Source organism: Drosophila takahashii, chromosome X (assembly GCF_030179915.1).
Source record: "Drosophila takahashii strain IR98-3 E-12201 chromosome X, DtakHiC1v2, whole genome shotgun sequence".
In the NCBI taxonomy this organism is placed as follows: Eukaryota; Metazoa; Arthropoda; class Insecta; order Diptera; family Drosophilidae; genus Drosophila; species Drosophila takahashii.
Genome location: NC_091683.1, coordinates 17,614,842 through 17,625,522, shown reverse-complemented (window position 1 = coordinate 17,625,522; position 10,681 = coordinate 17,614,842). Strand labels below are relative to the sequence as shown.

Sequence of the window (10,681 nt, the reverse complement as noted above, 5' to 3'; positions counted from 1 at the left end):
TAAAAATCATGAAAAATTATATTGTTTTTAGAACCATTCCATAAAAAGCCATAATATCCGTATCAGATCAGAAAGAATATATGTATCGTATCGTATTAGGACTATGAATATGTATAGTAGGTCAATAGGTCTAGGCTCTCATATGGAGTTGGGCAGCTGGCAGGCTCGCACCGCCACCAGCTGCAGGAGGACAAAGATCGGGGAGAAGACCTCCGAGTACTCGAGCCCCGTCTTGCTGGACAGCTTCAGGCAGAGCAGGTACTTGAAGATGGCGATCAGCACCAGGAAGTAGGTGCTCCACATGAACCGATGCAGGGCCTTGCGCTTGTTGTTCGAGTCCAGATACATGCGAATGCCCACGATGACGCAGAAGTAGGCGTTGCAGATGTCGATGAAGAACAGGGGGCTGAAGACGGTGAACCAGTCGCCCATGGGCTCGGGTAAAATGCCCCCGGGTCCAATCCGCGCCTGCAGATGCAGCTTGACGGCCAGCGTGATGGTGAAGACCAGCAGGCCGCACAAATTGACCAGGATCTCGAACTCGGTGAGCCCCAGCCAGCGCACCAGCTCCGATAGCTTGAACATCCTATCTATTCTACTGCCTGGGCTTCGGTTTGCCCCGGAATTGGCCAAGGGATTGGTTCTGGGACTGCGAGGGCTGCGGCACAACGATGTCGAAGAGGCTGCGATTGAAGATCTTGATGTGCAGGGCCGAGTTGTTGCGCTGCCGGAAGGTTACGTCCTGGTCATCGCTCAGCGGATGCAGCTCGTCCACCAGGTGGACGGTGGACGTGTTGATCGCGTAGCTGAGGGCGCCCTCCGAGTTGTGGACGAGGCGCAGGGCGAGATTGAGGCCGCGGGTGACCGAGAAGCCCATGCAGTGCAGGAAGATCTCGCGGGCACCGGAGTTCAGCAGCTCCTCGCAGCGGCGCTGCTGGGCCTGGGCAGGTAAAATTAAGATTATCACTTGGTAGGTGGAGCAATTTCCGTACACTTGCCTTGAAATCCGTCTTGCTGGTGATGTAGATGTTGTGGCGGTCGCTGCTGACGGCCGGTCGCGGCGGCTGCTTGCGCACCACTCGGTGGTTCTGTTGTCTGTGGGGTCTGGTGGATCTCGGCTTGGTCCCGTGCTCGGGAGGATTGCTGCCCATCATCAACGGCGGCGGCGGAGGAGGCGACTTGTGTTTCTTCCCATCTGCGCGTGTCACAGATTCGGACTCCAGTCGCTGCCCAACACTGGCCGCGTGTCGCCGACGATCTGGCAACCCGGCCCTAGCTGTCACGCTGACAGCTCTCGATACTTTTCGTCCATCGCCAATCTATCGTCGGGCTCGTGAGATTCTCGCCAGTTGAAAATTTTTCGTCGTACTCTCGTAACAACAAAGGTATGTTTTAGGCATTATCCGCACCTTCTAACCAGACCGTAAGCCAAGGCACCGATCCGATCGATCGATCGATCGATCGAAGCCAACCAAAGAAAGCAGGAACTTGGCCACAAGGCAAACAAATGAAAACTTCGCAACTCGTAACACACACACACGCACACACATAGACACTAGCGCACTAACACTTCCGCTGGCGGAGGAATTCGCAGCAGGAAAAAAAGAAAAGAAAGAAAAAAGTACAAGTTACATAACTCGCTGGTGCACTCGGGGGTAGAAGAAGTGGGCGTAAGGGGCGTGGACCGGGGGCCCAGTCTGCATCTGAATCCTCATCCGTAAGTTGTCCCCCCTCCCCTGAGGTTACATAAGTCACCGCTCGCCAAAAAGAGGCGAGGGTGGACACAAGAATAGGTAAAGCAGAGTCCCCATAAAAATATAACTAATTTTGTAGCCAGAAAGACAGAATCAAAATCAAAATGAAAATCAAAATCCCCTGCACCGCGCGTTTCCTGGTTCGAGTAACGTTTTGTATTCATGCGTTCAAGTCATTTTTCCATGCAGGCGAATCCGAAAATCCGATACGTTTCAGAGTCGCAATCGCAATCGCAAGTTAAGCATAGAATAGATTCGAGCTGAAACTCGAACTAAACTGGAAGGATTCTCCACAACAACAACAACAACAGCAGGAACAACCACGGACGATAACGTAACGTAGCCGCAACGTTGGAACAGCAGCAGCAACAACAACAAGAACATCAGCAGCGGACATCGCAAACAAGTAAATTACCATTTCTCATTTTATCAAACAGAAATCTGCCAGCCAAATCAAATCAAAGCAATCCAATCAAATCAAATCGAATCGAAAATCCAATGCCTCCAAAAATCCAAGTCAAAGTCTGAGTATCTGAGTATCCAAATTGCATAAGAGTCTCGAGAACAGAGAGCCTCTTCCGGTTCCCCTGGCACTTGGTTGGAGTTCAGGCTCGCAATCCCATCCCAATCCCTTCCTGAACCCATTTCCTGATCCAATTTCCGGCCAGGTCAAGGAGCCCTGCGCCAGCCAAGTCAAGTCGGGGCCACAAATTTCGCTAGACTCTCGATTCTGACCAAAAAGCCAAACCAAACAGAACGCCAGAACAGAGCAGATCGAATATATATATCAAAAAAAAAAAACAGAAAGCATACTGATATTGTGTATACATAGGTATTTCGTATAAACGCGCCTCTGCCAACTGCTCGATTTAACGCGGCACAGTTTCGAATTGCAGATCATCTACTACATCCATCCGACATGTCGGCGGCCCGGCTGCCCTACTATCAGCAGGATCAGGAGGACCAGCAGCGGCGCACCGCACGTGGCCATCAGCAGCGCGGCTACTACGAGCGTGCCTCCTCCTCCAGGCGGGACAGGGAGCGGGATCGGGATCGGGAGCGGGAGCGCAGCAATCGCTACAGTCGCAGCCGTTCGCGTTCCCGCAGTCGCAGTCGCAGCCGCTCCGAGGAGCGTTCTAGCCAGCGGCGCCGTCGCCACGAGCAGCAGCGTCCCTCGTCCCGCTACCACAGGGATCGCGACTCCAGGGAGCGTGACTACTCGAGGCGCTCCAGCCACTACCGCCGCTCGGAATCGCCAGCCTCCGCCTCGAACCCCTCAACCAACAGCAGCAGCAGCAGCAGCGGCCAGCGCAGGGGCCACCAGCCCTCGTCCGCCGGCAGATCAGAACTGAGCGCCGTACAGAAGGCAGCCGCTGCCGCCGCCGCCGCCGCAGAACAAGTACAAATGGCCGGCAAGAGCATGAGTGCCGCTGCCGCCGCTTCGGCAGTGGGCGCCTACTATAACCTGGACACCGACGAGCCCTTCGACAAGGAGCGCATCCACCGCGAGATGGAGCAGAAGCTGCGCGAGGCGTTGGCCCGGGAGGGCAAGGTGTATCCGCCGCCCAAGCCGGAGCCGCCCTCGCATCCCGTCTTCGCCAACGACGGCTCGTTCATGGAGCTGTTCAAGAAGATGCAGGAGGGCCAGAAACAGCAGCAGCAGCCGATGCAGCAGCAGCCAGGAGCCATGGAGGAGATGCTACAGCAGCAGCAGCAGCAGTTGGCCTCGGCGGAGGCATCCTCCTCCTCGGCGCCCGCGCTTCCTGCGATTGCTGTTGGGGCTGCCAGCAGCGCTGCGGCTCCGTATATTGCAGCCGCCGCTGCTGGGAAGTCGGCGCCGCCACCTCCGCTGGTGGGACGACGTCGCGGCGGAAAGGTGCTGAAGACCGGCGTGGTGGCCAAGCTGAAGACGCCCAACGAGAGCGACGTGGACCCCAAGGACTTCTGGTCACTGTATTTGGCCGAGGTCAACAAGTACAAGAGCAACGCCTGCGATACGGACAATGGCAAGCGGCCGCTGGTCAAGTAGAAAGCGGGAAACGGGAAACAGGAAACTTGAACTTGAACGCAGGCCGAGCAGAGAAACGTGAAATTCGATTTTGATTCGACCAATACCACCCAGTCCCATTCACTAGACACTAGACCCTCAGAGGATTTTTGAAACACGAGAATAGAGGCGGGCACAGAGATCCGTAGTTTGTAGACGTAGTCGAGGGCTTTCGAGCTGTGTAATTTGTATTTTTTTCACACGGGTCGAGGGACTAGCCGCTGCCTCGATCCTTATACACATAATACGATAATCATAATCTAGCCAGTAAGAAGTACTTTTAGAAGATCCATGCGAGATGTATCTCTCTATAAAATATGATTACGATATATATATATATACATATACCGCTCATTAAGCAACCGCAAACTTGAAGAACTAACCTTTGTGATTTATATATCTATCTCTTCCTACCCGTTTTTGCACTCAAATTGTATTTAACTTTATTTTCATTTTCACCCCCTTGGTTATGTACACCCACATCCATCTCTTTCTTTTTCATTCATTTGGTTGCGATTCGATCGATGATTTTCGCCTTCCCTTTTGGTTTTTACTTTTCCGTTCCCTTTCCAACTAAAGTCTCTATGCAATTTTTCATGTCCAAAAACAAAAGCAGCGACAAATCGTCAGACAGCAGCAACATGTCCGCCTACAAGCTGGAGACCGCCCCCTTCGATCCACGGTTCCCCAACCAGAACGTGACCCGCTACTGCTACCAGTCGTACATCGACTTCCACCGCTGCCAGAAGAAGCGCGGCGAGGACTTTGCGCCCTGCAACTACTTCCAGAAGGTCTACAAGTCGATGTGTCCCAACGCCTGGGTGGAGAAGTGGGACGACCAGCGCGAGAGCGGCACATTCCCGGGCCGCATCTAGAGATCTAGAGGTCACCGCAACCCCAAACACCAACCCCAAAGCACACAGAGGACACGATGGATGGGCGGACGTAGCGAAGTAGCGACGTAGAGGAGTGTGGCCATCAGAATCCAGCAATTGCAACAGAGACTACTTGTTCATGTTTGTGCTTTCCCGAGCGATGAATGCAGATTATCGTCGTCAAATACAAATACACAAATGTTCAATTAACTGAATTCTGAATCCGAATCGACCGTTTGTTTCTTCTTCATCTTGTTGCTGGCCGAAGAGGAGCTCGAATCAGATCCACGCCACTGTATTCCGATGTGTTATTAATTAATAAACTATTAGACACGAGAAAGGGGCCATCGTTTCCTCATTTGGCTCGGAGGATCCTTCAACTAGATGGATAGATAGATAGAAGAAAAACACACGTGTGGCCTGCATCGTTTATTTAATATGCTTTCTCTTTGGCTTTTACAAGATGTTTTTCATTAGCAGTCTAGTCCAATATTTCCACCAAAGTCACATCCAATCGTTTTTGGCCTTTTAATGAATCTTTTTTTATTTACTTGAATTTTATTAGTGTATACATATGTGCAACTCTTTTATGATTTCCTCTACTTTAGTTTGCAGTTATTATCCGTTTCATTATATTGGATTAAGTGTGTCTCGACACTTGTCTTACAAAATCTTATTATTCGCCAAACTTAAATATAAAACGTACCTTATCCTCCGATTAGACATTGCTGTTGAACATTAAAACAACGAGAGGAACTAACAACTTATTGGAAATTATACAGAAACAGGTCACAAACTATTGGATATATATTTTGTTGATTTAAATTTAAATCATTTGGTGGAAATAAGTTTTAAGTTTTGAAAAATACCCAACAATTTGTGACTTTTGATGGGAAAAAATCAACAATTGCGGACGGCAGCAATTCCCAAAAACTAGGCGCTAATCAACTTAACAGGAAACTTGAGTTACATATTTGCGATTTGGAAACCAACCGATTCGATATGGAAGTTTCTGCCTGGCAATGTCCAATCCTTGAAGGTTTGGATAGCTCCTTCTGATCATCTCTTCTTTAAATCTATTTTATCCTCTTGTTTTTTGTTGTAATTGTCTAGTTAATGAGCCCAACTATCTAATAGAATAATGGGGTACAGAAGTTATGGAAAAATCCTATTAGTTAAATTCATATATGATACGATAATTGGCATTTAAACTAGTAAAATTTATGGGAATGATTATGGAAGACCGCTAATAACTATTAGAGTTTAACTTCTAGAAGCTGAGCATAGTTCCTTAGGCCCCTTAACTAGACATTTCAAAATTGTTGCATATCACTTACCATCTCTTTGCATTAATCGCGTGAATTTCTTTGAGTTTGTACCGCTGTTTGCATGGATCTAATGTCTTATACTAGGTATGTATATATATTTTGAACGTTAATCTTAAGGATAGTGCTAAGACGGCTGATCGAGCGGATCGTTAAGGGGGTTCAATGGCTCAATGCTGAATTTTGGATTCCCTTCCCTTGCAGCGATTGTGAGTTACATATATCGACAATTGAATGGCTTAGCTTTGGCTTATCGACAGGCTAACACTAAGACTAACTCTAAATGGCTGTGGCTCCAACTGTACAGGTTTATAATTCGAATATGCTTCTGTCGCACTAAATTGAGTATGGGTCTTACATAATGCGTGTGTAATTCCCATCCTTCCCTCTGTTATTGTACTTATTAGGTATTGTATTGTATGGTATTGTGTTCCGGGATATATAGAGTTTACAACGTAATTCTTAGGCCTATTTACTTGATAGTTGAAATGGAACGAAATGTCCTTGAATCGTATAATTATAACACAGATATGAACTGATTAGTAATTGCGGCTGCCTGGCTATATTCGAAGTGGGAGAAGCTTTACTAGTACTTGGTTAGGTTTAGTTTTAGTTTTAGTTGCAGGAATAGGAATACGAAGTATTCATCACTCGTTATCCGATATCTATTATCTGCTATAGTAAGTATTTCTATCCTTAGTAACATTCGAATAAGTGAAGAGAACGAAAGCTTCCATCGGCAATCGGATGTCTTAGTTTCTAGCTGTGCACGATTCAATTAATCTTAGTCTAATACTTCTTGTCCCGCTGATCTCTCGAGATTGCTCCAGTGTGCGGTAAACCAGCTCCAGATCCGTATATATCCTCAGATATTTAAAGCTTCCAATGATCCTTCTCCGTTTTTTCCGTTTCTGTCTGGTGTCTGGCACTTGGTGCCGCATCTACAAAGTCTACATGCAACCGTACTTGTCTGAGTCATCCTAATCCTCGTCAGCGGAACTCTCTAGAGTCCCCCGATTATGCCCAACTATGCCGATCTGGCCCATCCCCCGACCCAAGTTCCGTCCACGCCCGAGTACCGCAGCCCCGTAGCCCCCTTACGGGTATAGTTACATGTAGCTATTGCTTGTTTGTTATCCAATGTCACGGACGATCTCGATCTTGTCGCACAGCTCCGAGTCCGGGTCGTGGATGGTGGTGAAGTGGGTGCGGTCGCTGCGGAAGGTGTTCCGCTCGTTCGAGCTGCTCTTGATCGACCGCTCGGAGGGCGTCTCTGTGCCGCTCAGCTGGATGCGCTTCTGCAGGGCCGAAACGAAGTTCTGAAACGAGAGATTTATACATTCGATTTCAAAATTCTTCGAGATTATTATTTACAAATTTAGTTTAATTTAAATATTTTTGGAAATGCCACAGAAATTCCTTGGCTCTTAAAATCTGTTAATGTAAAAGTACTCATGTTAAACGCGTTTCAAATTCTTTAGATTTATTATTCAATTTTAGATTAATCAAGAAGAATGCCTATTCACTGTTAAAAGGATAGATATTTAAGACATGTATACCTATTAATTTAGTTATTTATATGGAAGTCTAAAATCGGTGGATTCAATCCAAAATCAATTCATTCACTAAACCATAAGGGTTGTCGAATATTTATAAAAATATGCTATCAATTTTATTTCTTTAAAAAAAAGCTGATAATATTACTTAAAAATAAATATATATTCAAAATATGGATAATTTGATATGGTATATACATATAGTAAACATTTAAAAAAAGGGTTTCAAAAGTCTAGTATTTTTTAGATTTTTTTCCTACTATAATTATATTTTCAAACCGAAAGACAATGAAGTTTAATAGATGTCCGAGTACTCTACTCACCTGCGATATGATGTCGCCGCGGGCCGTGCGCACCTGGTAGAGGTACCGGAACTTGCGCTGCCTGGCCTCCTCGCGCGTCTCGCGGGTGCGCGACTGGGACCGCCGGACGGGGGCGAGGGCGTGGCCCGGGCCCACCTGCTGCTGGCTGTGCGGCAGGTGGGCGTTGTGGGCGTGGCCGGGGTGGTTGTGGTGCCTCATGTAGACACGCTTGCGATGGTCGACGCGCCAGGCGGTGATGAAGCACTGCACCATGATGCTGAGGACGATGGTGACGGGCCAGGCGGCGATCAGGAGGCCTCCGTAGCAGGGTGGCGGCAAGGGATGCGGCCGCATTCCGATTATCTAAGGAGGTGAAAAAGATACAAAATTAAGATTTAAAATTTGTAACGGGTACTACTGATTAATTCAATTTTTTCGGATAAGTAAAAAAAAGCATTTGAGATAAACGTCTTTTAAGTTTTCACGTTTAAATTATTACACAGCAGAGATTAAAACTCAAATAACTTTTTTGAATTAATAAACCAAAAATCTTGTTTTTCCACCTGTGTCTCTAATGTAGTAACTCAGTGATACCTATAGGTACACAGAGAAAAAAAAGACCAAAAATAATCATCCATCGGGTATTTTTTCTTATCAATATTGGTCCCTTCTGTTTTCATATCAAAATGATATTTCCGAATATATGATTTTGTACCCTATTGATATAAAAACATACCATTTTGTTATAGAAAAATTGATCTGAAACAATATCAGTTCCATATTGTTCCGTATTTTGTATATAGATATAAAAAATACTCTTATTACTATTACTAGACCTTTACTTTATTTTATTAATTAACTATTAAATTCTTAATAGTTAAAGATAAATAACTTTTGTACTACTTCATGGAAACGTTTTGGATTTTTCAAGTAATTTTTTTTTGTTCTTAAAAATTTAAAAATCCCTATAAACCCGGTTAACACTTCCTTGTACTCACCCAGTTGATGGTCTCCAGGCCGTGCATGAAAAAGTCAATGGCGCTGAGGATCATGGCCGTGCCCACAATGCTGGAGGTGAGGATGGTCACGTACTTGACGCAGCAGAGGGTCAGCACGGAGCAGATGACGGCGCCACCCACGACGGCCACATAGATCTCGCGGTACTGCGAAGGGAGGGGGATTTTAATATATGATAAATATAAATAAATATATATTTTTTACCCCGAATTCGTTGTCCGGAAAGGTGGCCACGCACACGGCCATGGCGGCGCCGGAGAGCAGGGCGCCGGCGAAGGCGCTTATCAGCACGGAGGCCACCGGATATGTGGAGCCCAGGACGGCGCCCAGGAGGCCGGCCACAATGGCCAGCGCCGAGTCCGCCGGCTTGCCCAGGAAGGTGATCTGGAAGTCCTGCAGGATGAAGATCCCGTTGGCGCCGACCATCAGCCCGCTGAGGAAGCCCACGGCGCGGAGGCATCGATAGCCAAGCAGGGCGTAGACGATGCCGAATACGGCGAAAATGGCCCACAGGATGGCGGCCAGCGGTTCCGGGGCAGTGGGCGTGCACGTCTGGCCCTCGAGGATGCCCTGCGGGAGGAGGTCAAGAGGTCAGCGGTTACAGGGGTGCACGGGTTGCATGTGTTGGGCCACCCTAATGCGACCAAGGACACGACACACTTATCAAGGGGCCGCGACGATGACGATGGCGCCTTGGTTCCTGCTTATTAGCCACTCTAGCTAGTCATTAGCCACTCAAAAGCACACAAATTAGCACTTTGAGGATCATAAATGGTCCTTCGACCCATCTTAAATTTCTCCTAACTTTAAAATATGAATTAAAAATATTTAAACTATTTATACGTTAAGTTTTTTAATAATTAAAGCGAAAATATGGTAGATATCTTCTAAATTGATAAACAATATCATAAACATTACAACCTAACCTAAGAAAAATTTAATATCCTTAAAATAACATAATAATAACTAATTCCTGTTTACTTCGCCTGCAGTTGCATTTTAAAACCCGTTTAAAAACCAAGGGTTCAGCTTCATTTTCGTCCTCGCAGTGACAAAGCTATTGACACACAAACCCCCACTTATACACATTATACTCGACACTTTGCATATTGTCTCGACTTAACCTAAAAACCGTGCAAATATGTCGAGTGTGCGGGGAAAGGGAAAGGGGGAGGGGAAAGGGGCAGAGGGAGAGGGCTACGAACCTTGATGAGAAAGGGCCAGTCCAGGTGGGTGGTGCCCATTGAGTCCTCGCTGCCGCTGCCGTAGTCATAGACCATGTCCGCCGCCACCCTCATTTCGGCGGACAAAATTTTTGGCGGACCTATGGAACTGGGATCTGTTGTTTTTCCACCGGGAACTAAAAACCAGGAGTATATCCCAGTTGAGTCGATTCAATTGAAGGGCTTCTTCACTGGCACAAAACGAGTCCGCATTCCTGCACTGATTCGGGCATGGTTATACCTCCTACCCTTTTCCAAATAGGGCGGAGCACCTGAAAGTCCTGGGTCCCAGAATCCAGAATCCTCTCGCACCGAACACAACCGATATCCTGCGGCCAATTTACTACTTCAGGTATAGTATATTGCAGTACCTCAGTTATTAGTTTTCATTTTCGACTATTTCGCACTGCGACGTGGGATCTCTGGGCTCTCGTTACAATCGGGGCCAAGCCAGAATAGCTTGTGGTACAACAGGAAAACAGTGAAGCAGTCCTGCGGCCCAGACAGGGATGGCTACAGCTACACAACACAGCGATGTCCTGTCCGCTCTTGTGGGCTTCGAAGGACCAAAACAAAACAACC

At 47.1% G+C, this 10,681-nt stretch overlaps 5 protein-coding genes across 10 annotated transcripts; 2 read left to right on the top strand and 3 right to left on the bottom strand.

The window, feature by feature from the left end:
* Nucleotides 1–56: 56 nt before the first annotated feature.
* On the bottom strand, nt 57–585 carry LOC108070189 (transmembrane protein 203). Its single transcript, XM_017160560.2, has one exon. It carries the CDS (start codon nt 583–585, stop codon nt 139–141), a length of 447 nt encoding a protein of 148 aa, XP_017016049.1. The 3' UTR covers nt 57–138.
* Nucleotides 586–595: 10 nt separating this feature from the next.
* Nucleotides 596–1,246, bottom strand: Rpp20 (ribonuclease P protein subunit p20). The gene is made up of 2 exons (XM_017160563.3): nt 999–1,246; nt 596–940 (listed from the first exon to the last, which is right to left on the bottom strand). Exons 1-2 carry the CDS (start codon nt 1,152–1,154, stop codon nt 596–598), a joined length of 501 nt encoding a protein of 166 aa, XP_017016052.2. The 5' UTR covers nt 1,155–1,246.
* A 5-nt stretch (nt 1,247–1,251) lies between these two features.
* On the top strand, nt 1,252–4,904 carry COX6B (Cytochrome c oxidase subunit 6B). Of its 2 annotated transcripts, none has more exons than XM_017160562.3 (2): nt 1,252–1,385; nt 4,418–4,904. In XM_017160562.3, exon 2 carries the CDS (start codon nt 4,443–4,445, stop codon nt 4,674–4,676), a length of 234 nt encoding a protein of 77 aa, XP_017016051.1. In that variant the 5' UTR covers nt 1,252–1,385; nt 4,418–4,442; the 3' UTR covers nt 4,677–4,904. The 2 variants fall into 2 exon arrangements, with proteins under 2 accessions (XP_017016051.1, XP_017016050.1); XM_017160561.3 differs by having other exon boundaries at nt 1,258–1,385; nt 4,415–4,904.
* LOC108070186 (RNA-binding protein 25) lies at nt 1,286–4,179 on the top strand. 5 transcript variants are annotated; one of them, XM_017160555.3, is made up of 3 exons: nt 1,286–1,385; nt 1,944–2,160; nt 2,651–4,179. In XM_017160555.3, the coding sequence occupies exon 3, from the start codon at nt 2,674–2,676 to the stop codon at nt 3,781–3,783; it is 1,110 nt and encodes a 369-aa protein (XP_017016044.2). In that variant the 5' UTR covers nt 1,286–1,385; nt 1,944–2,160; nt 2,651–2,673; the 3' UTR covers nt 3,784–4,179. The 5 variants fall into 5 exon arrangements, with proteins under 5 accessions (XP_017016044.2, XP_017016043.2, XP_017016045.2 ...); XM_017160554.3 differs by having other exon boundaries at nt 2,638–4,179; XM_017160556.3 differs by lacking the exon at nt 1,286–1,385 and adding an exon at nt 1,431–1,717 and having other exon boundaries at nt 2,638–4,179.
* Nucleotides 4,905–5,096: 192 nt separating the features above from the next.
* Nucleotides 5,097–10,352, bottom strand: LOC108070184 (transmembrane protein 198). Its single transcript, XM_017160553.3, has 5 exons — nt 10,082–10,352; nt 9,081–9,446; nt 8,858–9,022; nt 7,881–8,222; nt 5,097–7,320 (listed from the first exon to the last, which is right to left on the bottom strand). Exons 1-5 carry the CDS (start codon nt 10,172–10,174, stop codon nt 7,135–7,137), a joined length of 1,152 nt encoding a protein of 383 aa, XP_017016042.2. The 5' UTR covers nt 10,175–10,352; the 3' UTR covers nt 5,097–7,134.
* Nucleotides 10,353–10,681: the final 329 nt, after the last annotated feature.